The 26,342-nt window shown below is 36.2% G+C and overlaps 1 protein-coding gene across 1 annotated transcript in view; it reads left to right on the top strand.

Annotated features, from left to right (window-relative positions):
- The window catches only part of SGIP1 (SH3GL interacting endocytic adaptor 1), a 215,205-nt gene extending 195,203 nt beyond the window's left edge, over window positions 1-20,002 (top strand). The window contains exons 20-25 of the mRNA XM_082616302.1: window positions 7,347-7,502; window positions 11,794-11,926; window positions 15,483-15,685; window positions 16,944-17,008; window positions 17,583-17,747; window positions 18,734-20,002. Coding sequence (XP_082472428.1) covers window positions 7,347-7,502; window positions 11,794-11,926; window positions 15,483-15,685; window positions 16,944-17,008; window positions 17,583-17,747; window positions 18,734-18,756 — 745 coding nt within the window. The 3' untranslated portion in view covers window positions 18,757-20,002. The remainder of the gene's footprint in view (window positions 1-7,346; window positions 7,503-11,793; window positions 11,927-15,482; window positions 15,686-16,943; window positions 17,009-17,582; window positions 17,748-18,733) is intronic.
- The last annotated feature ends 6,340 nt before the right edge of the window (window positions 20,003-26,342 follow it).

Below are 26,342 nucleotides of genomic sequence, written 5' to 3' on the forward strand. Positions count from 1 at the left end.
CAGGTAGAAACACACCCTAAAAAAAATGAGTAGTCGAAGATGTGGAGAGGTGTCTATAATGGAGTGAAAAACACTAGGGATCACACGAGAATGAATGCTTTTTTGTCTGCTTACTAATTGGCTTTCATTCATTCATTTATTCAGAGAGATCTAATTGGTAGTAGGGGTACTTCCACTTCTGATCCCCCTTAAAATCTATTTTCAATGTAACATGTCACTCCTCAGCTCAAAATCTTCTTAACTTGTTCAAAGTTAAAGCCAAATGCTTCATAATGGTCTATAAGATTTGTCCTTCACGACCCATCCCAGTTGCCACCTCTCTGATCTTGCCTCCGTCACCCTCGTCCTTAATCACTCCCCTCTAGCCACTCTGGCTTCATGGCTGTTTTTCTTTCATCAGCCCAACCCCATCTGCACCTCAGGGTCTTTGCATTTGTTGCTCCTTCCGCCTTAGTGAAATCTTCTCGCAACTATCTGAGTGACTTGCCCCCTCACTTCCTTCATGATTCTTCAGCAAATTTATCACAGACCTTCTATGTAAAACAGCAATTCTCCTGCCCCCTCCGCTGTCAACACTTCCTTTCTCCCTACTTCACTTTCTCTTCCTTCGTAGTTAACATACTTCCTGTTTTCTAGTTAATGAACATGCTAATTAACATGTTCCATGTTTTCTGTGTCCACTGTCTGTCCCTTCCCCCACTAGAGTGTAAGCTTCATGAGAGCTGGGACTTTAAGTATTTTGTTCATTGTTATATCTTCAGTACCTAAAACAGGACCTGGCATGGAGTACCCAGTGCATATTTGCTGAACAAGTTGAGTTGAATTACTCACCTAACATTTACAGAATGTCTACTATGTGGCCGCCATTGTGCTAGGCAGGGATATATTGGTGGTGAAGACGATTGATATGGAAAATAAAACTTGTACATAAATATAATGCAAAGTCCACTATAGGAGAGGTGTAAATATGGGGCAATGGGAGTTAAGAAGTCCTTAATAATAATCTTTTTTAAATCCCAAGAAGTGGCATAGCAGCCTACCAGTCACCTGCGGACCTGTCCCTATACAAGCTGGGTCCTTCATCTTGTTTCGGTTTCCCCAGCACACTCCGACAAGTGTCTGCGGAGGTCTGTACCAGTGAGCCTGGTGTCCATGACTTTAGCATTCCAGTGATGTGGTACTTGAGCCAAGTTAATATTAGTGCTTTTCTTATGCCCTTCCTAATTAACTGAGCCTTTGATCGGTGGATGACTGCACATATTGAGTCTTTTTTCAATTCTATTGCCATAAGTAGTTGTAGTGTATACTGTATATTGGTAGATGGGAGATTTAGTATATTTCATTGAAATTATGAGATCTGAAATTGATGAACAGATCATGAAGTGACATTCTTCTAAATTTAATTTCATCTCCAAGCAGTGAATCACTTTAATTGCTGTTCCTTTGTTATTCACTTTCAAAGAAACAGCTCAAGTTCAAAAGTTCCATCATGGGGAGAGGTGGGGAGGAGGATAAAGCCAAACACAGCGCCACATAGAGAAATGATGTAGAAAAAGCATATGGTTTTGCTTTGCCTGTGGTTCTCTCTCATCCTGTATCAAAGACTTCCCCATTTGTTTTCAGACCATACATTGGAAACAAAAATCTACTACTGGTATTCTGACATCTGAGTCTTTCTCAGTAGCTCAAAGGCAGAGAACTCCTTGACTTTGCTACCAGCTGGGGGAAACACTTTTCCCATCATTAGCTCCTATTTGAACAACTCTGGTGCTAGGAACTAATTCTCTAATTCCCAAGAAAACTTTAGGCTTCTCAGTTATAGTCTATCCTTCCCTTATCACGATATTTCAATTAGTTATTCAAGTGTATATCTCCCTGCTTAAACTAGAAGTTTGCTCAGGACCACGTTTGTCCTGTTTCTCACTGCCCATTCTATGTGTTACACAATGCCTGGTACATTGATTAGGCACCAATATAGAATTGTTAAATGTATGAATTTATTTTTAAAACACTTTATTGAGTTCCTACTCTGCACTAGGTTCTGTGTTTTATACCTTTGCCTTCCCAGAACCTAAGACACAGTACTTGCCTTCACAGTAGTAAATATGTGCAAGAAACTATAAAACAGTTTTTTAAAAAAATCTGTCCTTGGGCTTCCCTGGTGGCTCAGAGATTGAGAGTCCACCTGCCAATGCAGGGGACATGGGTTTGTGCCCCGGTCTGGGAGGATCCCACATGCCGCGGAGTGGCTGTGCCCGTGAGCCATGGTCGCTGAGCCTGCGCGTCCGGAGCCTGTGCTCCACAACGGGAGAGGCCACAACAGTGAGAGGTCCGCGAACCGCAAAAAAAAAAAAAAAAAAAAAAAAAAAATCTGTCCATTTGTCCAAGGAAACTAAAGAAAGGAAAAACTAAAGAGGGCTGAATGGAGAAGGTATTAAGGAAGACCTTGGAAAGGCCTGACTTTGAACTGAGTCTTGAATATGAAAAGGAGTTTTTGCCTGGTACCCAAGTCAATAAAAGGGGATGATAAATAAAGAAAAGGAAGCAGCCTATGTGCAAAAGTGTGTATGCTTGAACAGAAAACCATGAGCTTAGTTATCAAAGCAGTAGAACTTATACTTTATGAGAGGGATGTATTTCTGATGACCTCACATAAATCAAATCCACACATTTCCTGACCAAAATTGGCCAGTGTTTCTGTTGACCAGCTAACATGATGCTGCCTGTGGTAACAGGCAGAACCCAGTTTACAAGGCTCTTGACCAGTTGACTTGGAAATCTTGCCATTCTAGACAGATGTTTCATTTGTGGGGATTCATATGGTTTTAAATTTACTTCATAAAGTACCTGTGTCAATATTTCCATATTGCAGTATTTCAGATTTCCATGATTTAAACTCACATGAAATGTAGCCACATCACACAGATAGGAAAAATCATTACTGCTGAGCAAAGACTTTCCTTTAGTGACTGAGCATAGGTTGAAAATATTAATTTTTATATAGAAAATTTCAGATTGACGTAGACACTGGATGGATTAACAAATCACCAAAGGTCTGACTCTGACAATTGAGATGCAGTTCAGAAATGTAATGTAACTGATGAGCCTGGGTGCTTCATCTATTGGCTTATACTGACTACTTCTCTCATAGTCCACCCGACACTGTAAGCCCTTTGAAGGGAGGGGCTCTTTTGCTCATTTTTTTTTTTTTGAACTTTATTGTGTTTATTTTTTATATAGCAGGTTCTTATTAGTTATCTATTTCATACATATTAGTGTATATATGTCTTTTGCTCATTTTTTAATTGCCTCCCCACTCACAACAAACAACCCCAACTTACATAGTTAGGCATCCATAAATGTTTATTGACTTAATAAATTCCACCTCCTCCCCTTGCTGAATTTCTTTCAAAAGAGAAACTTTGTCCTCCACCAAGACACCACTTAGAGCTCATTTTGAGCAACCTGGAAAAGAAACTGAGCAGATTCCTTACCAATTAAAAACACATTTGAGCAACCACTGCTAACAGTGTACTGAATGGTGGTAGGTGCTGAAGTCTAGTTTAACAAGTGCTCTGACTAGTTATTATTTTCTTCTAGAGTCATCAGATAAAATTTTTCTTGCCCACATATTGAAAAACATTAATAGTAGACTCAGCTTAAGAGGAAGTCCAGGCTTAGCACCAATTCATCACCAGTAAATCAAGCAAGCCTTATGGATCTAAAAGATAAAGAAGGAAGACAGGAGAGTTGGCACCAAACTGGGAGATCAGCAATATTCTCCAGCAGAGATGGAGGGGCAAACTTCCAGAAACAAGAATTCTTATTCAGAGCAGTTCAGAGTTAGGGATGATATTATCTGAGTGAGAGGAGGGGGCACATGGCAACTTTAGGAAGCTCACCTGCCCTCCACCTCTACCCCAAACCCAGCCTTACACATACAAGGCTATAGCAGTTCTTCACACAAGCTGTTTTGATGTGTGCCAAGGACCATCTCATCTGAGCCACTGTGCCTCATCAATCACAATTACACAGCATACAAGGTGACTGTGGGGCAAATCGAGTTTCCTATATTCAAGTGTGAGCGAAGTTTTCATTTATTAACCTCAATTTCCCTAGAAAGTACATGCCTGAACTTAAACTTGCAGAAGTGGTACAAGGGTCAATTATCCAGATGTATAGGAAAGTTATAAAGAAGTTCACTCGTTTTAAATATTTACCATTTCCCAAAGAAGAATAATCTTTTTGAGATTTCTGCTTCTGGTTAAGGTGGAATAACAGGGACCAATTTACCCTTCTACCTGAAAACACTGCAGAAACAGACAAAATATATGAAACAATGATCTGTAAGACACAGGACCTCAGGTGAAGGACAGTGACCCCTGAGAAGTGAGATGTGCTGTATGATTGCCCCAACTGACTTCCTGGAGAGTTTCCAGGCCATGGCATAGGGAGAGCCCAGCAGACTCACAGGCATTCGTGGGAGGTGTCTCACTGAGGCACACTCCACTGCAAAACTGGCTGAGGAGGGTGCCCGAGGAAGCTAATGGCCCGTGTGTACCGCAGACCACCATGCACTGCAGAAGCTGGCTATGGAGAAGGTGTGCATATGATAGGAGCCTGGAGCCAGGGACCCCATCTGCATTAAAAGAGCTGGGCACTGGGACAGCCCAGCCACACGTGCCTCAGGAGCCAGAGGCTGTGGAAGCTGCCAGTGTCACTGGGCACTAGCAAAGCCACACGGGTTGCAGTACCCACACTCTTGGGTGCCACGTGCCTCCTGCACTGCAGGAGCCTAGCTCTAGAAAAGCCTTGAGTACTGCAGAGGACTGCCTAGCAAGCGCACTGGAACCAGGAAGGGAAAAAAGTCTCTTCTTCCTGCAATGTCTCTCTAGTGCCCTCTACTGACAAAAAGTAAGATAGTGCCTGTTACGGTGGCAAAGAAAAAATATATTAATGGCCCAATACTAATTCTCTCAGAGCAGACAGTAAAGGGTGAATTGGAACTCCACTGATTTTATGTGGAAATTGACACAGTGATCCTAAGTTTCATGTGGAAATACAAATAACTTAAAATAGCCAAAACAATTTTTAAAGAGAACAAAGTTGGTAGACTAGTACTACTTGATCTCAGAATAACTTTAAAGTTACAGCAATCAAGACAGTATGGGATTGGTGTAAAGATGGACAGAATAGATCAATGGAACAGAATAGAGAAGTTAGAAATAAGTCCACACATATATGGACAACTGAATTTCAACAAAATTACCAAGTTGATAAATTCAACATATGGTGATAGAACAATTAGATACCCATATCCACACACTAAAAAATGAATTTGGACCCATACCTCACAGAAAATATACAGAAATTAACCAAAAATAGATCATAAAGATAAATGTAAAACTAAAAATTAAAAATTTCTAGAATAAAACATAGGTGAAATGTTTGTGACCTTGGATTTAGCAAAGATTTCTCAGATAAGACTCCAAAAGAATAAAGTGATTAGCTACAACCCATAAAAGAATAAATTGATGAATTTAAAATTTCTGCCCTTCCAATTACTCTTAAGAGAAAGAAAAAAAAACAAGCCCGACTGGGGAAAAAAAATCTTTGCAAAGCATGTATTTGATAAATTACTTACATCCAGAATGTACCAAAAAAAAAAAAAAAAAAAACACCCAAATTAATAGGAGAACAGAAAACTCAATTTTAAAAACTGGCAGAAAATCTGAGCAGACACTTCACCTGAGTAAATAACTGATGACAAATAAGCACGTGAAAAGGTGCTAAGATCCTTAGCCATTAGGGAAGTGCAGATTAAAACAACAATGAGGGCTTCCCTGGTGACACAGTGGTTGAGAGTCTGCCTGCCGATGCAGGGGACACGGGTTCGTGCCCCAGTCCGGGAAGATCCCACGTGCTGCGGAGCGGCTGGGCCCGTGAGCCATGGCCTCTGAGCCTGCGCGTCCGGAGCCTGTGCTCCGCAACGGGAGAGGCCACAACAGTGAGAGGCCCGTATACCGCAAAAAAAAAAAACAAACAACAAAAATGAGATACTGTTACTCACCTATGAGAATGACAAATAAAAAGACATATCCTACCAAGTGTCGGTGAGGATGGGGAGGAACTGAAACTCTCACACTCAGCTGTATTTTCCACTTCAGAAAACAGTTTGGCAGTTTCTTCAAAAGTTAAAGGTACACTTGTCATGTGATCCAGTCATATATTTATCCAAGAGAAATAAGAGCATGTGCCCATACACAGGCTTGTACACGCATATTTATCACAGCTTTATTTGTAATAGGTAAAAGATAGAAAGAATCCAAATGTTCTTCAACAAGTGAATGAATTTTCAAAACGAACCTGTGGTATATCCATATTCCACCCAGCAATAAAAAGTCATGAACTATTGATTCACACACTACATGGATGAATCTCAAAATGATTATGCCGAGTGGAAAAAATCAGACCAAAAAAAAATCACATACCTTACAATTCTGTTTATCTAAAATTTTAGAAAGTCCAAACTAATATGTAATGTCAGAAAATATATTAGTAATTACCAAGGGACATAGAGGGAAAGGATGGAGAAGGGCAGGAGACAGGAAAACAAAAACACAGGAGGAGACTCTTAAGGACGTTGGATGTCTTGATTATCTTGATTGTGTGATGGTTTCATAGATGTAGATTATGTCAAAAATGGTGGAAATTTACACTATAAATAAGCACCAGTTATTATATATCGACTATACTTCAATAAAGCCCTTTTATAAAAAGGATTATTATTCCTTCCAAATTATCATCCAACTGTGTTAACTTATATATATGACTGATTTTATAATTTCAACCAGATAGACAAGTTAATGGAATAACGATCTAATTAAGTGGGAAGCAGGAAGTTTACCCCATGTGTCCATAAAAGAACACACTCAAGGCATCAATCACATTACTCAGAGAACTAAAATAAGTCCCAGTGAATAGTGTGATAACATTGTGCAATTTAGTGTCTTCAAACATACTGCCATCAATTCAGCAGTCAAAGAGAGAGAATCACCAGAATAAATGATTCTGTTTGTGAGGTGAACATACAGACTTTTCTACAGAAAGAAAAAAGCAGCACTTTTCTTCTAACGGTGCAAAAACACCTTCAACAAAATAGCCACCTTTTTTGGAGACATGTTAAACCTTTGAGTCCTCAGGTCTTTAGAAATTGTAAGAGCTTACTTTTCCTCTCTTCTGCTGTGTCATATTGTTACAGAAATCTTTGTGCTTTTCACAACTGCTTTGATTCACATGTTGACCTAGGTTTCCTCTCTTTCCTCTCACGTGTTGTGATATGCCAGATGTATCGTGAAGATTACTGGAGAAATGGTGTTGTCCTTTCCTGCCGGTATCACCAGACACTTTGCCAACAACCCATCGCCAGCTGCCCTGACTTTTCGGGTGACAAATTTCAGCAGGTTAGAACACGTCCTGCCAAATCCCCAACTTCTCTGCTGGTAAATATATTTTGCACAAATTTTTTAGAGATGTGTGTGGCTTAGCACCTTATTCTTAGATGAGGGGTGTACTTTAGCAAAAGAGATACACTGTACTGAAATTACCACTACTCAGATATGTTTATAGATTCAATCCCAGAACTTTTACCAGCTGTAAAAATTGTTGGTGGGTGATTGTGTGTGTGTGCATATATGTATTTTAATGGCCAACTACCTCAAGTGGCTAAAGAGAAATTTAGAGTAATGAAATCTGCATTAGTGACAATTTAGTCATTGTTTGTTTTGCTTTTCACTGGTAGACAATGGATGAGGATGGTGGAAAATGAGCCCAATAAAAGGAATAAAATCCATTTGTTGTATTAGCATCTTCTAAAATCAAATGATATCTGAACTGTGAGCTACTCTTCATATAAGCTTGAAAATCCCTTTGTTAAACATGTAATTTCATTGTACTGTAATGATGATTGTTTTGATGGGATTTTACATGTATGGCATCAAAGAAGCTTATGTGAATTTGTTTACATAAACACACTTCTTCACATTTCCTATTAAAACTGAATTTGATGCCTTTATCATATATATATATATATGCACATACACATTCACACAACACACACATATATACATGCTACTAAAAAATGATCCACTCTACAAGTTAATTATTGACAATGGATGAGACAAAAAAAAGTCATTCTTGACAGTTTTCTCCATCCATAAGTCCTGATATTCCATCCAAAATTCTCTCCCTAAAATGGCCACTTTTTCCCTGTTATCATCACTTCTTCTTTCCAAATGATGACTATCATTTCCGTGGACCACAGCAACTGTTTTCCTCCTTCCCTCCCTGCATCCAGTCTTGCCCCACTCCTACACACAATAACCAGATGACCTTTTATGAGGTAAATCAGGTTGTCCTCGCTCGTAGTTCTCTGATGGCTTCCCATTGCATCTGTACCAGAATCCAGACTTGTTACCGTTGCCTTCAAGACCCTGAGTCATCCACCCTTGCCTGTCTGTGTCCTCATCTCCCACCCTCCTCCTCAGAATCCTTGTAGCTACAGCCAGAGCTGCCAGTCTTGGGAACTGCTGAGTCCTTTCCCACATCAAGACTTTGTATGCTTGTCTCCTCTGCCTCCAACAGGATTTCCACCCTTCTTCACTGGACTCTTACTCATCCTTCAGATCTCAGCTCCACTCAGCCTCCCCTGACCTCCCCACTCTCCTCCCCACTCCCACACGAAATCACATCGCCTTGTTATTCTCTCTCAATCTTCCCTATTCTTCCCTTTGTCACACTTACTAAAACTAATAATTACATATCTATTTGTTTTCTTCATCCATCCATCTCCCCCACTAGACTGTAAAATCCATGAGGGAGTAGAACACATCTATTGGTTCACCACCGTACCCTCAGTACCTTCCACTATGCCTAATAAGGACTTGAGTAGTCTTTGTTGAATGAATTAACATTTCAACTATAACTTAGAGAATTTTGTCAAGCTGGATGTTTATGTAGAAATAACTAAAGGTTATTTGGAATCTGAGGACCAATACAGTCACTCTCTTTCTCTTGCCTGAGTGAGACTTTTTCACTCCCGTGATGAAAAACAGTCACAGGTGTTTCAGGTGATGACCAAGATCACCTCCTTCTCTTTGGTCCTTGCGATGGTTTAATTGGCAAACTTGATTCCAGGCTTAAAAATACAAAAGAAATGCTCACCCTTTAAATGAAAAATAAATGTGAAATGATCAAGATTGGAAATTGGGGACTTCTTATTTCAGTTTCCCTCCGTGTTTTTGATGTGCACAGCGAGCCACACAGCGAGTTAATTTTATTTTTCTAGGTTCCTCCATCTGAAATTAGGAATTACGTGCCACCATCTCACCAGTGTGTCTGTAAATATCACTGGTGTGATAGTTATAGCTTTTGTTGCACTTTTAGGCAGTTATGTTGCCAAGTCCTTAGGCATATGTGTCAGAGTTTTATACTTATATTAATAAATCAGTCTTATGAATTGAACTAAATATCAGTCTGAGAATGTTTTGTGTGACAAAACATTATATGGACCCTTAGGTTGTTTTTTTTAACAAAACAAAAACAAAACAATTCTTATTAATTTGTACTTTATTAACTCTAAGTATTTGATGATTGTGCCAGGGCTGTGATTGGTGACCCATCAGTCCTAGAGACGGTTTGGTTTTGGTATGTAGCTCCACTCCACCACCCCTGCTGCCACACCTACTTTTCAAAAGGCCATGGAACCAAGCATTATTCTCAAATGCTGTTCAAGCCTTTCTTCATCTGTTATCTTACACCCAGCCAATCTTCTCAGTTATCCTTACTGAAAGACTTATTTAGGTTAGCAGCTTGGCCCCTGGAGACATTTGGGTTTGCAATCCCTGTGACAGGGACCAAGTTGAAATTTACTTCTACTTTTCCCTTATGAAAGGGATTGGCTTACAAAGGATGTTCAGGAACAATCGCTAAACCAATTGAGTCTGAAGAATTCTCAAGGCTTTATGAGTATTCAAGAACTGCATCTCTGTGCAAGCTTTTGATTGACAAACCTTTCTTGACTATTTGTTAAAGCAAGTTCTCTGAGGAATTATCATAGATATATGACTTAGCTTACTTTGTTATTAAACATATAATTGGGATTTTCTCAGTTATTTGGAATTAATAAAATGTTACTGGATATTAATTCCACACCTTTTTTTGTATAGTGGGAAAGTATGACCTGCAGTAAGACTGACCTGGGCTGGAATCTTGACTCTTTTACTTATTAGCTGTTCAACCTTAAGTAAATTACTTAATTTTGCTAAACTTCTATTGTTCTTATCTTCAGCCTCCTTGTGTAGCTACCACTCTGGAAACTCTGGGTAACTTGGATGTTTTAGATAATAACAGTTTAGACAACACTTATCAGCACCCTTAGCTTAGCTGGGCCAGGGGCAAGGACGAGGGGCCAGGAGTCTTTTCCATTCACTTCCTCCTGCCCAGAGGCACAGGGTTTTCTCTGTCCTCAACAACCTATAGCAGGCACAACAGAACCACAGGGGCCTTGCTGAGACTTGGTGCCCACGACCACTCATTCCTAACTGACCAGAAGCAGTTTCAAGGCCCTGATTTTTTTTTGACTCAGCTCTTGATATGTTTGGCTTCTGGAGGCTGAACCACAGGAACTTACTTTCGACCTGCCTTTATCACTGTATCACACACTTCTGTCTCCGTGACCTCTAATTTTCTCTTTTTATAATATATGCTTATTTTTAAAAAGAAAGATAATTCTTCTTTTGCAGGGTAGATTTTAATGATATAGTTTATAATGTATCTAACAGAGTGCCTAGCACATAATAGAGGCTCAAAAAATTCTAACTACTATTATTGTATTACATAGGATATTCTGAAAGTGAAATGTCAGTAAGTTACTGAGCCACTTGGACCCCAGTTTCTTCATCATGTGAGAAGTGAGCAGATGCTTTTCACACTCTAGCCTGATTCTTTTTGCCATTGAGACAAACATTTTCACAAGACATGGGGGGAGTGGCCTGTGGACAGGTCGCAGAGTAACACTGACGACCCTCATAGGAATACAAAACTCCTTAATTCACCAAGACTGCACTCTCTAGTGTAACTACCATGGTTATTATCATTTAAATTCCAGGATCATCTTATAAGTGAGGTGACTTTTTATGATTTAGATACTCTTAGATGAACTGTTGTGAATGCTAAAAAAGGAGAATGATAATTTTAGTATTACCCTTTTCTCCTCAGTTGGAGATAAAGACCGTGTTTACAGATATTTGTTTACACATTTGTTTACAAATGTTTGCTTACAAATATTTACTAAGTAATTTCTGAGACCCTACTGTTCAAGTAAATTCAAAAGAAAATCAATGTACTCGGCTCCTTGATTGCATTAACCAACTAATTCATAGGAAATGGTGGCAATGTAGAAAGGGCTATTAAATTTGGGTTAATAAATAATTCGGTGTTTAAAGCAACCAGTTATCATCATGATTGGTTAATATTACTGGGTAATATTACTGGGTATAAATCACTGAGATTTATAGCAATACAATAATGCCTCCCTATGGGTATTAATCTATTAACATAATACCATTCAGGACTGCAATTATACTAAAACTATACTATTGTTAATAATATAATCTCTACAAATTGTCAAAGATGGAGATAAAAATCTGATGACAATTTGCTAAGATACTTTTTTGTGTGGTTTATGTTTGTTACAAAATGCTACTCAATCATTTTTTCTTCCCAATTGAATAGTGATAATACCCAAAATGATGCCAATACCAAGGAATTCTGGGTAAACATGCCAAATTTGATGATTCATCTAAAGAAAGTGTCGGAACAAAAGCCCCAGGCTACATATTATAACGTGGATATGCTCAAATATCAGGTAAGCCTATTTATATGGTCAAGGTGTCTCTTTCACATTACAAATGTACATTCTAATATACCTAACATTAAATAAAAGAAGACAAAGTAACATTTCTTTCAATATTATTTAAAAGCTACAATTTATAAGAAAATAGAAACCTTAAAAGACTATTTGGAGGCTATATAGTGTCAAGAATATTCATACATATTCTTATTAGTAGAAACCTACAAGTAAAAAATTTCATTCAAATTTAGGGAAACATGCCAAAAAGTGAATTTTCAGAAAACTACATCAATTAAGATTACAAATATTGACAAAATAGTTCACTGTAATTTTGTTAAGAATATTACCGTACTAAAATCTCTTATTTTAAATGATTAAATGTAAGTAATTTGGTGTTTTTTCATAATGTGATAGTCTATGAAATAAATTCTGATGAAACTTATGTTAAGAAATAATTTAATGAGAATATTTGGTACAACACATTACAGGATATGAGAACTTTCTTTTTGTGTTTAGGATTTCCCTTTACCCCCAAATATTACTGATTTAATAAATAAGCCTGTTTCAAACCAGGGTTCTATAGAGCTTGAGTATCCCACTGATTCCTAGCCACTTGATGTCTTTTGAAAGTTGTACTTTAATAGAAATCAGTGCATCTCAAACATGAGTGTACTTTACAATCACCAGGGAGGTTATAAACAAATGCTGATTTTGAACTGGTACTAATTATAGACAGACACAGATATAAATATAGATAGATATCTATATAAAAATCTATTTATAGATAAATAAAGATGGAGATGGGGAGGGGATAAAGATAGAGACAGAGACAGAGACAGAGACATCTACTGGGCCCTGACACTCCCAGAGATTTTTATTTAATTGGTCCAGGATGTGACATAGGTGTATATATTTTTACAAGTCCTCCAAATGATTATAATGCACACTGTGGATTGAAAACCACATGTTCTAAGGGAACCATTGAACGTGAAGCATCTATGTAATTGTACATTTCACAAAAATACAAATGAATATAATGTTTTTCTAGTAAGAATAATATCATTGAAGCTTTGGACATTATAACAAAACGTAGAAAGTAGACAGAATTCACCTATTGCCATATAAGCTTGATGTAAAGTACTATAATGAAAGCAAGAGACTGAATTCTGGAATTAAGTCAGCTTCCTACTGTCCACTGACCTTGGGCACTTAATGTCCCTGAGCCTCAGTTTCCTCATTTGCAAATTAGGAAAAAAGGATTCCTACCTAGGTATTTTATAGGCTGTGAGGATCTCACACCCTAACACATTTCAAAGTACTTTGTGAAATGTAAGTAGCCCTAAGGCTGACATTTTGTTTTAAAGGTGCTCTGAGGAATCCCTTTTGTTGTGGTTTAGTTGTGTTGTTATTGTTTTTCAACAATGTAAGGGATTGGTTGGGAGGCATAATTAGCATTTTATGGGATCAAATCACATCATGTTTACTTTCTGGCCACCAGTAGCACCCTCCCAGTAACTGGGACAATCACATATCCATAAAGCACCTTCCCAGGTAGAGGAACTACTAAGAAGTTGAGAACTCCTGCCAAGGACAGAGTATAGAACTGGGTGGGGAGAGTGAGTCTGCTCTGCTTTTGAGCTATCTTAAATAACAGACTTCTAAATAAAAGTGCATTTGCAGAGGATTGGGCTGCTAAAAATAGTTAAAGTTTAAAACTTTATTATAAAGCTTATCATAGAGATTATTATAAAGTTTTAAAGCTTTTATTATAATGGTCATCAAACTAAAATTATGTCATTAAAAGCCATGTCTGTCATTTTATAAAAGAATCCATGTCTGGGTTTGTTTCTGCAGCAACCATGCCTGACTTTTAAGCGCAGCCTGCCTTCAGGACCCTTCCATGTGGTGTCCATATGTGCAGGCATTACTAGGCCAATAAAGAGCTCTTTATATTCTTTAAAATCAGCAAAACTCATACTCCATGAATAAAACTGCAAGGGCACAGACATCACCCACACGGCCCCTGCAGTGCACGCGTGCTTATAAAAGGTACATAGAAATAATAACCTTGCAAATTTTTCACTGTGGGCCCAGGATTCTAGTTGATATTATTGCCTTATAACTTTTTGTTGTTTCTTCAAACCTGGCTTTTCCTTAGTCAAATTCACCTTTGTATAACTCACTGGTTTGTGAAGAGCAAATATGATAAGAATATTAATAGGTAACATGTATTAAAATGTTAACTCCTTATTGTATATGAGGCACTAGGCTGAGTGTTTCATATAAAACATCTTCTTCGATCTTCCTAACATCTCTAGGCATAAATATTATTATCATTTCTGGGACTTCCCTGGCAGTCCAGTGGTTAAGAGTCCGCCCTTCCAGTGCAGGGGGCGTGAGTATGGTAAGGGAACTAGGATCCCGTATGCCACACGGTACAGCCAAAAACTTTTTTAAAAATTAGAAAAAATATATTATCATTCCCATTTGTCAGATGAGGAAATAACTGAGGCACAGAGAAGTTTTTAGTGACTGGTCAAAGATCACTTATCTTGGAAGTGACAATCAGAACTCACACCCAGATATATCTGAAAAAACAAAAACACTAATTTGAAAAGATACATGTTCACAGGAGCATTATTTACAATTTGCCAGGATATGGAAGCAACCTAAGTGTCCATCAATAGATGAATGGTTAAAGAAGATGTGGGGTATATGTATACAATAGAATACTACTCAGCCATAAAAAAGAATGAAATTTTGCCATTTGCAGCAACATGGATGGACTTGGAGGGCATTATGTTAAGTGAAATAAGTCAGGCAAAGAAGGACAAATACTGTATGATACCACTTATATATGTGGAATCAAAAAATTCAACAAACTAGTGAATGTAACAAAAAAGAAGCAGACTCACAGATATAGAGAACAAACTAGTGGTTACTAGTGGGGAGAGGGAAAGGGGAAGGGGCACTAGTAAGGGATTAAGAGGTACAAACTATTAGGTATAAAATAAGGTACAAGGATATATTGTACAACATGGGGAATATAGCCAATACTTTATAATAACTATAAATGGAGTATAACCTTTAAAATTATGAATCACTATATTGTGCACCTGTAACTTATATAATATTGTATAGCAACTCTATTTCAATTAAAAGAAAGAAAGAAAGGGAAAGAAAGAAAGAGAGAGAGAGAAAGAGAGAAAGAAAGAAAGGAAAAAAGACCTCACACCCAGGATTGTCTGCCTCCTTGGCCTCAGCTCCTAACCAATGTGCTACCAGCTCCCTATCTGACATAAAGTGCATTGTAAACTCTAAAGTGCTATAGAAACTTTAATAATTGATTTTATGTTTTTAATCTGTAACAGTTTACCTGAAGCACCCAGCTCTCACTCATATGGCACCCTTCATGGTGATTTTTTTACTGAGTGCTCATTCGTGAGCAGCACAAACAACATTATGACTTTTTGATATCTAAGAATATTCCATTGGGAGATAATAATAGCTTCTGGGTTTGTTTCAGCCTTAAATTCAAGCCTTAACTGTTCTCTTCCCTGTCTTTGGCAAGGTGTCAGCCCAGGGCATTCAGTCCACACCTCTGAACCTGGCAGTGAACTGGCGATGTGAGCCGGCAAGCACAGACCTGCGCATAGATTACAAATACAATACGGATGCAATGACAACGGCCGTGGCCCTCAACAATGTGCAGTTCCTGGTCCCCATAGATGGAGGGGTAACCAAGCTCCAGGCTGTGCTCCCACCAGCAGTCTGGTAAGGAGCCATTAGTCCCCTTCCTCTTCACCAAAGGGCTCCTAGGCAAAGGGATCACAGACTTTTTAGCATTTGTGTTTCCTACAGGAAGAGATCACAGCAGGCCTGGGTGTCAGGGTTCAGGGCAGAAAACAGAAGCTGCTATAGCTAATTTCAAATAGAAAATGATTTAACACAGGGATTTAGATGTTCACACAAAAAAAGAGGAACAAGCTTTAGACTGGATCTCCAAGAATATTTCCCAGAAGATTGCAGAACTGGTCCACCAGGGGAGCTGCTACCTCTGCTACAACCAGGAAGGAGAGAAATTAGAAGGCTGTCAGTGGAGCCATTGAATTCAAGAACCCACCACCCTCATGAAAATCCAAGGATAAGAAAGCTCCTATTGGCACTGCCTAAACTGCTTCTCAACAACTACAAAACTGAGACTGGACTGGAGCACTGTTTAACAAGATCCCCACATCTCAGTTAGGCTGCTGACCAGCAGAAAACAGCCCCAAAATCATCAGGAAAATGGCCTCTGCCTCCCTTCTATCCTCCAGATCTCAAGTAGTACCTTTAATTGATGGACCCTAATCTTCATCTAGGACCCTAATTACAAGGGAGTCTGAGTTTCATTTTGCAGCCTCTGGACTATTAAAAGGCACACTAGAGAAGGTATGGGAACAGAAACAGAATAGACACTGAGTACCAATAGCAGATGTTAAAAAAAAAGCCTTTTCTCCTAAGGGAAAATACTCTAGTTTTTCCTTATGATTGTTAGAAGCAAAAAGTAGAACATTAAAAAAGAAAAAAAAAAAAAGAATGTCAGCCATGTGACAGCTCCAATTTAAATTACCTGAATTAATTGATCAACTAACACTTCCCATCTATTTATTCAGTAGATGTGTTAAAAAAATTTTAATTGCATTGTCCTCTAAATGTTTATCTCTCTGACAGTGTTGTGACTACTTACAATAAGGAAAGAGAGAGTATTTATGTATGGATGAAGGAAGGGATGGATGGATGGATGGATAGATAGATGGAAGGAGGGAGTGAAGGAGGAAGGGATAGATAGATAGATAGATAGACAGATGGAAGGAGGGAGGGAAAAAGGAAGGGATGGATAGATGATAGATAGATATAGATAGATAATGCTTTAATTGTAGCTAAAATTTTTAAGATCATTTTTATTAAATAACACTATCTGGAAAAATATGACATCCATTAAATAAAAACCCTTGCATATGAAAAAGTCTTTTACCTACTTTATTTTTAGGAATGCTGAACAGCACAGAATATTGTGGAAGATTCCTGATATTTCTCAGAAGTCAGAAAATGGAGGTAATGTAATCACAGGCTTATTTTATTTAATATATAAAGCTGAAATAACTTTCAGATATTAGAAAACTATTAACCAAAATCATTTAGCACTAAAAGTAAGCAAAATATTTCAGTTCACTTTGGTATATACTTATTTTAACCAATAAAAGAAAATAGCTCTTCAATGAATCCTCTGCTACCTTTTTTCTGCCCAAGACCCCACATCAAACAGACCATACTTTAAGCAGAGAAGAGCTTTTAAAAAGGCATATTTCCATTTTGTATCAGATCTCACACTCCCTGATAGTTAGATATTTTCCACTTTCCTCTGATATTAATCATAAGCTGGAAAATACATTGCCTTCCAAGCAGCATGCTTCCAAATTTTGAAGTACCATTTGGCTGAATTACATTTTTATCAGTGTACAAAAAACATCATGAATAATATTTAATGACAAATTTTATTGTATTTATACTGAAACATATACTATTTTCTAGTAAGTTCGATTTTGCACGTTAACTTTGAATACAATTTCCAAAGTTATATCCAGAATGTTGTGTTGACTGTTATCTTGTAATAATACTCTTTTTGTAGGAGTGGGCTCTTTATTGGCAAGATTTCAGTTATCTGAAGGCCCAAGCAAACCTTCCCCATTGGTTGTGCAGTTTACAAGTGAAGGAAGCACCCTTTCTGGCTGTGACATTGAACTTGTTGGAGCAGGGTATAGATTTTCACTCATCAAGAAAAGGTTTGCTGCAGGTAAGTGGGTATCTTGTGAGTTCCATTTGCAAACAATAATGTTGCCTTAGCTATTCTTCCTTAAGAAGGAATAGGTTGTGATTTTCCGATCATCTTCCTCCTCTTCTTCCCCACTCCCAATCCCCATTTTCCATCACAATCAGAAAGCAAACCAATTGTTGAATGAAGTAAAAATAGGACAATGAAACTGGGAATCAGAAATCAGGAAGGTCCTGGATACTTATCATGGCTCTGGCTATTTCTTATATGGGACTGACCTGTCATTCCCATTATATAGGTGTGTACACTGAGGTTAATGGGGGTGAATCCTACTTTTGTTACATTGACAAGCAAGATAAATGCTAATTTTGAATTTATCTCTTACCTGAAAACTTTTTTTCTTCAGCAGGTCTTCATAGATTTTAGACTTGTCTAGGCTTAGCTGAAATCTAAGAGGATCCATCTTCACTTTAATAACACCTTAAAAAGTCTAGACCAGATATCAGAACTGGTTGCCTAGAGCTGAAATGTGATAATGAGACAGGTTTTTGGCACACACGAGAGTTTATTGGTGGGGATTCCCCAATATTAAGGTGATTATCTTTGTCAATGATTTGTTGGAATACATCCTGGTTTTTATGTCTGCCATATTGATGTAATTATTAACTACACCCCTTTTGTTCTCAAAAATGGCCCAGGGTGGAAATTATATGGTTACTCTTTCTATAGGAAGTTGGATTCTCACATCCAGGAACAAATCTTCCAAGCTATTCTGGGCAACCCAAACCTCTGCAAAGTATTCCTATATGGAAATGTGAAAAGGCAACTAGCTGGTCTGGAAAGTTGGAAACTTAATAAACTTTATGTATTTTATGTTAGTATTGTACCCTTCAATTACATAGTATTGGTTTCTAGGAGTAGGGCAGGAAGAATAGAAATGTTACCCACATAATAACCACATTATGGAACTAGCAGGTAACCCGTTGATATGTTGTTTTATTTTGCAGGAAAATACTTGGCAGATAACTAATAAAATCTTATGCAAGGATTTGGAGGATTCATATAATGGAGAACTACTGTATGAGAAACAGGTTTTAATTTTGGTTTGAAGAAAACAAACCAAAATCTGCACTTGGGGTATATCTGCTAGAAATGTCAATGACTTTCAGCAATGATTTCCCTCACACAATACCATGATGACCAGTCCTACAGTATTTACTTCTAGGTGTAATATTGTTAATGGTTTTAAAATGTAATTATTGTATTTGTAAATTGTACTCATTCCAGTAAGGCAGTTATACTTGAGTTTTAGCATTTTACCATTCCTGAAATGGATGTAATTTAAACTGTGGTATGTAAATTTAATAGTAGTACTGTTGAATGGCACAATGCTTACAGAGGTAGATTGCATTTTGTCAATATATAAAATTTAAATATAATATTGATAGCTGTCATAAGGGGGTGCCACACACAAAGAAAATTCAGTGGAACCAGAAAAAAACTTCCTTTTCTTCGGTCCTTAGTATGTTTTACTCGAGTGCTAAATAAAAATTCTATCTTCAAATATTTAGTGGGTTAAAGTCATAAACTATTTCAGAAAAAAAAATTCTAAGGTACATGTGCATATACAAAGAAAAGCATTAATTACCACTTTTTAAAAAGCTTTTTTTTCAAACTGCAAATTTCATAAAAATGCAAACTGTGTAAACAGGCCCTCTTATTTTTATAACTTGTGTAAAAAGGGAAAGCAATTCATATTTAAAGTTTATGAAATTATAATCAAGAGTAAAGAAGATGTCGAAGTCTTAACTACTTCCCCCTCTCTCCACAGTTCAGCAGATGTGGAGATTACTGAATAATCAGACTAAAACCAAAATTGTGATTTTAAAATTTCAAGAATTTCCATAGTTGAACTGGTTAACAACTTTTGCACAATAACTCTAAACAGAGAGTACCTCCTATCCAGCATGGGGAATGGTACCAAGCATCTTCCTCTTTACCAATAGGAACCAAAACATTGAGTCTAAATATCCCAGAAAAAAAAGATTTTAGTCCCCTACTTAAATCCAGAAGGAGAATTTTAATTGTCATCATTTATATCATTTGGGAAGGAAAAAATAAGCTTTATAAATCAAATTCTAACCACATTATTGTGCAATAAATTTCCTTTTGGATAAGATTCATTGTATGTAACTATAAATTTTTGCCATTCTTGGGGAATCAAAAAGAGAGTTATCAAAAATGTATGTTCTGATTTCATTGTTGCAAGGTATAATAAAAACTGTAATTACTAAGTCTGGCCTCATAATATGGGAATTTGGGATGAAGAAGCTCTTCTTCAGGGGTCCCAGTTGTAAAACCTTCCTTCATTACAATCTGAAAATATGAATTTTCCTTTAAGTCATAGAACCTATTTTAAACATAAGCTAATTCCTACTCTAGGTTATACTATTAAATAACTATAATTATTAAGTTGTTATATTCATCATTAGTTGATAAATTTTATTTTACATTCATTCATACTCGACGAAGAAACTTTAGCCCTTTTAAATTTTAGAATCAAATTAAATTTTATAAGTCTTACATTTAAAATGAGATTGTGACTGGCAATTGTTTATAGTGAAACTTTTAAAATTAATATTTGTACTTCTCAATCAGTGCTTGCTAGCAAGAGAATGTTCAAAATGACCTGTTTTACCTTAGAAGAAATCTTACTGTTCAAACAACTCTCAATTGGCTCGCCAAGCAGTCTCTGGTGTTGAAGTTTTTTGAACAAGTAAGTAATAAACTCACTTTAAGCAAAGATATTCAATTTGATTTTGTAACCAAAATAGTAAATGCAAACTTTTAAATCCCATGGAACACGGGGAAATTTCAGACACTGAAACCAATGGAGAGTAAGTAACAGAAAATTGAGAATTATCCAGCATATGAATATAAAAATGTGTTTTTAAGAAATCATTTCATGAGAAAACATATTGGATATTAACACAAAGCATATTAAAAGTGTATAAATATATTGGTTCTCATGTCTTGCTCACTATATCTTATTTTATTTTATATCTTTCTAGAGCGAATTAGTAATTAAACACAAGTGTTTTCTTTTCATAGAATAATTTGGTTGATATATAATGTAATTTAAAACAGATTACAATGATCTCTAACATTATTCAAATGTCTCTAGGCACTAAATTTGAAACTATGAAGATATCCTATGATTCCATAATTGGTCTTTATGAAACAGAATGAAAGTCAGAGATTTCAAAATTATTAATTTTGAAATATTATTATTATTATTATTATTATTATTATTATTATTATTATTATTATTGAACACCAGAACCTTCATAGAGAATATATCCCTTCTTCTTTCAGAAAATAGGTCAAATAATAACACAATAAACTCATATCAGGGATTTAGATTTTGGTGTTTTTTTTTAATCTTGTAGTTTATAATCTCCTGTTACTCCTGTATCCAAAGTACTGTACAATAAGAATTTGTGTTAGGAAAAATGATCCTAGACAATGCAATTATAAAAGAAATACTAAGTCAGATTCATTATCAATTCCTAAAACAAAATGGACTAGTATATATTTAGATTTTCAATACCAAGGGTTCAAATAAAAAGTTCATTAACCAGAACACCATTTCCTGAGCATTATGATTCAAAAAGATTCTGCTCTAACAAGATAGAAAGTATGAATGCTTTATTTTGCAACATGGGAAATATTATTTTTCAAATAAATTCCATATTTTCGTGTTATTTTTAAAAATAAATTTTTGTTAAGAATTAGTCTGAATTTTAGCATAATTGGAACATACAATTCCAAACAATTAAATTTTAAATTATTTTTAAAGCTCTATTCTCCTCTACATGTACAGCCAATACGAAAATTCACTGCATAGTATTTGGAAGTACATTTCACCTGTAAAGAAAGAATGTCCACATTTCAAATGGTTTCAAGTGAATAGAGGGGAACCATCCCCTCCAGAAAGTCAAACTACAGTTGTTTTATTTTGGTTTTTATGTATTTTTACTGAATCTCAATCTGCAAAGTGTTTGAGACCATAATTACTCATATTTCCATTTCCAAATATTCATTTCAAAGAAGCCTGGTAACTACATTAGCTCTACCACTAACTCTTGCTGTGTGACCTTGGACAAATCATAGCCCTCTTTAATTTCTCACCTTTAGAATAAGGAGTTGAGATTGATAGTGGTTTCCAAGCTTTTCTTAACAGCCAAACTTTTTTCTGCTAAAATTGCACATGGAATCCTGTTAGGCAAAACAGCTCAGAGCAATTCAGGAGTTCCTCCAGCAGTTTAAATCTGGTCCTCCAGAGCACTGTTTAAATACCATAATAACACAGCCATGATCTATAAAGCTTCTCCCACCTCAGAAGTTCCATGGTTCTAGTTGACTCAGAGAGATCCACCTTTGCGGGCTTTAAAAAAAACTTGTACAATCATAGTAATTGATATACAATAAAAATTGATATTCTCTTGAGTGCTTAGCATGTACCAGTCACTATAGATGTTAGCTCACTTAATCTTTATGTCAACCCCCAAATGGTAGATACTCTGTTTAATTAGTATTTTACAAATGGTGACATTGAGGCTTAAACAAATTAATAATTTGCCCAAAGTGACACAGCAGCTGGAAGTAACTCAGTTATCTTGACAGCAATGGGAGCCCTTGACCTGTTTTACTTGTTCATTCTGGGAAATGAACTTTTCTGTTTTATTTTACTATACATATTCCACTTAAGTACCCAGGTAAAAGGTGCTATGAAAAATTAATACCAAAATAAGGATAATTCCAAAAGCAAAATTGTTGGAAAAGAATATGTTTCTCAAAGCATGATTTGTGGACCACTTGTATTATCATTTATTTAACAAGGGAAATGATTTTGGCTTAGTTACCACTATATCCCCCGAGCCTAGAATGTAGTGGGCATCAATAAATTGATATTGAATAAAGAAATCTGTAGGGGTGGGGTTTAAGAATATGTATTTTGACAAGCACCCAAAATTTGAGAATCACTGCCCTAGTAGATCTCTCAAATACTTCTTAGTTCTGACATTTCATCAGATTTTGCACATTCAATTATCATTTGAATACCATTTTTCTAGTGAGCTTAATTTTTCATTCAGTCCACTTAGCTTCTTACAATCTTGAAGAAAAAAAAAAGGTAGAGGTATTTTTCTAGGAAAATTCCTCATTTCCTTAGAGTTCTTTTATGCTATTTCAAACTGACATGAAATGCATTCTCCCATTGTCATTTTTCTGTCCTTTTTGTCAGTGTCTTAAAAGATTAAAAGAAGTAGGTAGGTTGCAAGCTGTCAGTCATTCCAAATAAAATGTCCTAAAACATGGCTCCCTTCCTGCAAGGGACACAGGCATCTAACTTGTGAGCTGACACTGTTTTGTAGGCCTTTGAATTGGATGCTTTATAAGCATGGACTACTGTCATTCCAAAAGAGTTGCACCAATTGCTTTCATTTTTGCATTATTTTTTCTCAAAATAATCACAGTCTGTCAGTTAAAGTTGAATGACACGGTAAAATGTGCCTATATCTACTAAGGAGATGCGTTTGTGGTTTCTTGTTTTGTTTTTTTTTTTTAACTTTGTTTTTTCCAAAAGATTATGCATTTGAGCAAAATCCCATTCAATTTAAATGTATTCATTTTGCTACATGGTTTTCTGGTCAGCATTTTTTTTTAATGGAAGCATAATTTTTTTACGGTATCAAAATTAGGGTGCTCTCTAAATATCGCTTTAAAAGTTGGCAACATGATGCTTCCTTAAAATGAGTTAAATTAAATTGTTGATATGAATGAACAAGTCAATCTTTGTTACACTGATTAAAGAGACTGTTCTGATGACCCACCCCACCTCTTTTACTATGTGCACTTCTCTCTTCAGGCTTTATTGTATTTTCCTGCTCCTTCCTTTTTTTTTTTTTTTTTCATTCAGCAAACAGTAGTTAAATGCCATTTGCTCATTTGTGAATCAAACATGGCTACCATTACATTACCTTTTGTCTGTGGAATGTATGGAGGAAAAATGAGATAGGAGTGCAATGTTTAAGTCTCCAAATATTAAAAACAAACAACAAAACCCACTAGCATTTCTATTTCTGTGAAGTTCTGTAATCTTCTATAGGGTAGAGCTGCATTTTAAATATCTAACTGAATACCAAATATCCTTCTTGAAAGAACATCAAATTTTAGGGTCTATTGAGTTGACCATGGTCAGACCTCTTGACTGTCCCTTCATAAGTATATCTTAGTGAGTTTAACTTTATCACCTAAAATATTAAAAACAAAACAATAAAATTGTTTTACTTTTTTAAGCATTATTTTTAGGATCTGCACTTATGGCCATCACATCATGCTGCTATCTGTTGAAGATGGTCCAAATTTCTTTACAGAGTAGAATTAATACTAGTGAACAATCTTTGGTAATACTTTATCTAAACACTTTAAGAAATTGAATCATGATGGATTGATGCTGACTGCATTTTTACATAATCTTGTTAGAAATTATATGAAAAACATTTCAGTTAAACATAAGAAAAATGCACTATTTAGTATAGATTTTGCAGGACTCTACACTCTATTAATGAGTATTACACAGTTCTTTTTTTGCTTTGCTTTATTTTGCAAATCAATTGTTTTCATAAAAAATCAACAAATTTCCTTTAATAATTCCTGGGTAAACTGTCTGTTATCAGACAGAAAAGAGTAAAGCTGAATCACTTTACATTTCTCTAAATGTAGTTCAATTTTTAATTCATTCAGAATTTCTGAATCAGCTTGATGAATCATAAGCCATTTATCATTTTAAAACATTCCATTGAATGAGTATATCATGCAAATGTTAATTCCATCTCATTTGTTCAGTTGTATATTACTTCAATGACAGTTTCTTTTCTTTTCTTTTGGCAAAACAAATTTTAGTGTTATTCATACATCATTACTTTAAAATATTTTTTAAAAATACACCAAATGGGGCTCCCCTGGTGGCGCAGTGGTTGAGAGTCCGCCTGCCGATGCAGGGGACACGGGTTCGTGCCCCGGTCCGGGAAGATCCCACATGCCGCAGAGCGGCTAGGCCCGTGAGCCATGGCCGCTGAGCCTGCGCGTCCGGAGCCTGTGTTCCGCAACGGGAGAAGTCACAACAGTGAGAGGCCTGCGTACCGAAAAAAAAAAAAAAAAATACACCAAATGACTATCACTGCGATCAAGGTCCAAAGCCAGGTTTTTTCTTTTCCTTATGAAATGATAGGATGATCATTTTTATAGCTGTGGCTTTGCAGCTCAGTATTTAGCTCTTGCTTTGTTAAATGGATATGTGTGAGAGAGACTGGCCCCTGTTTTCTCTCTCTTCCTGTGTCACTCTCTCATTCTAAGGGAGTTGGAAAATTGCCACTGAATAATTTTTCCTGAAAAAGCCAAGTGTTGGTATGATATGCTAATCTCATGTATAAGTAGGACTTCACTACAGGCCCAGCAGTCATTTGTAGAGCTGGCTTTTTAAACTGTTTGAAGAGTATTGGGTTTCAATATACAAAGGATTTTTTTTTCACTTTGCATAGGAAAAGATCTGTATGAATGAAATGATCAAATGGCAATGGAAGGCACTGATTTTTTTTTTGTACTTTTAACAATAAGAGAAACTAGGAAAAGAATCTCAGAGAAATTTTGTTGTATTTCTAAAGGTAATAAAATTCAGTCAGCTGTCTTTCTTAAAGAAAATTCTGTTAGTGTATACTTTGAGTTGGTGGTAGCTTTTATTTAGAGTTCTCCATGATCTTTGTAGCAAAAGTAAGCAATGTCTTTATGACATTGGATGGAGTACATATTTTCACAAAATACCTTGAGCATAAAATCTTTATTAAAAAAAAAAACTCTGGGGTAAAATACTCAAATATACTATTTAAATTAGTTAAAATATTGATGGCTGGCTCCTTTTTCTACATGTGTAATTCAATAGAGAATACTTAATTCTCATAGCTGTGATTAAATCTTTACTGCTTATGTGCCGTGCTCAAGAAAAAACCAGCAAATAAAAAGCAAGGGTTTGTTCCTTCACAGAACTGCCCAAAGCTCTCTGATGAGCAATGGTGTTATGAAATTGTAATATTGACTTCTTGAAGATAACCATGAGAACATTTTAATGTTACTTGCCTTATAAAATAGAAAAGGTGTGGATATCATTTTTTGTAAATAATGATTTTTACAAGTGTTTTTTCCTTCATAATTTTCCCAATCACCCATTTCACAAAATCCTGAATATGCAATTATTTATCATGGCACATTACTGCAACTAGGGTTCCCACTGCAGGACAAAGTTTAATTATACTTGAGAACAAGATCAAATATATAAGTAAGTTACTATTTAAATGTGATTTTTTTTCTGGAAAATAAATGAAAAACATAAAAATAAGTTGAGTTGTGAACCTCTTTTATTACCAGCCTCTTAAAGTTTTACCACATTTCTGGAAAACTTCGTTGCATATTTAGGGTGGGCATGGTGGGCAGAAGGTCTGGCACAGTGCAAGGGCTTTAGAGTTGGACAAATCTCATTCTATAATTTAACTATAGTCT

The sequence above is a fragment of the Mesoplodon mirus genome, assembly GCF_964341445.2.
Source record: "Mesoplodon mirus genome assembly, chromosome: 3".
In the NCBI taxonomy this organism is placed as follows: domain Eukaryota; kingdom Metazoa; phylum Chordata; class Mammalia; order Artiodactyla; family Ziphiidae; genus Mesoplodon; species Mesoplodon mirus.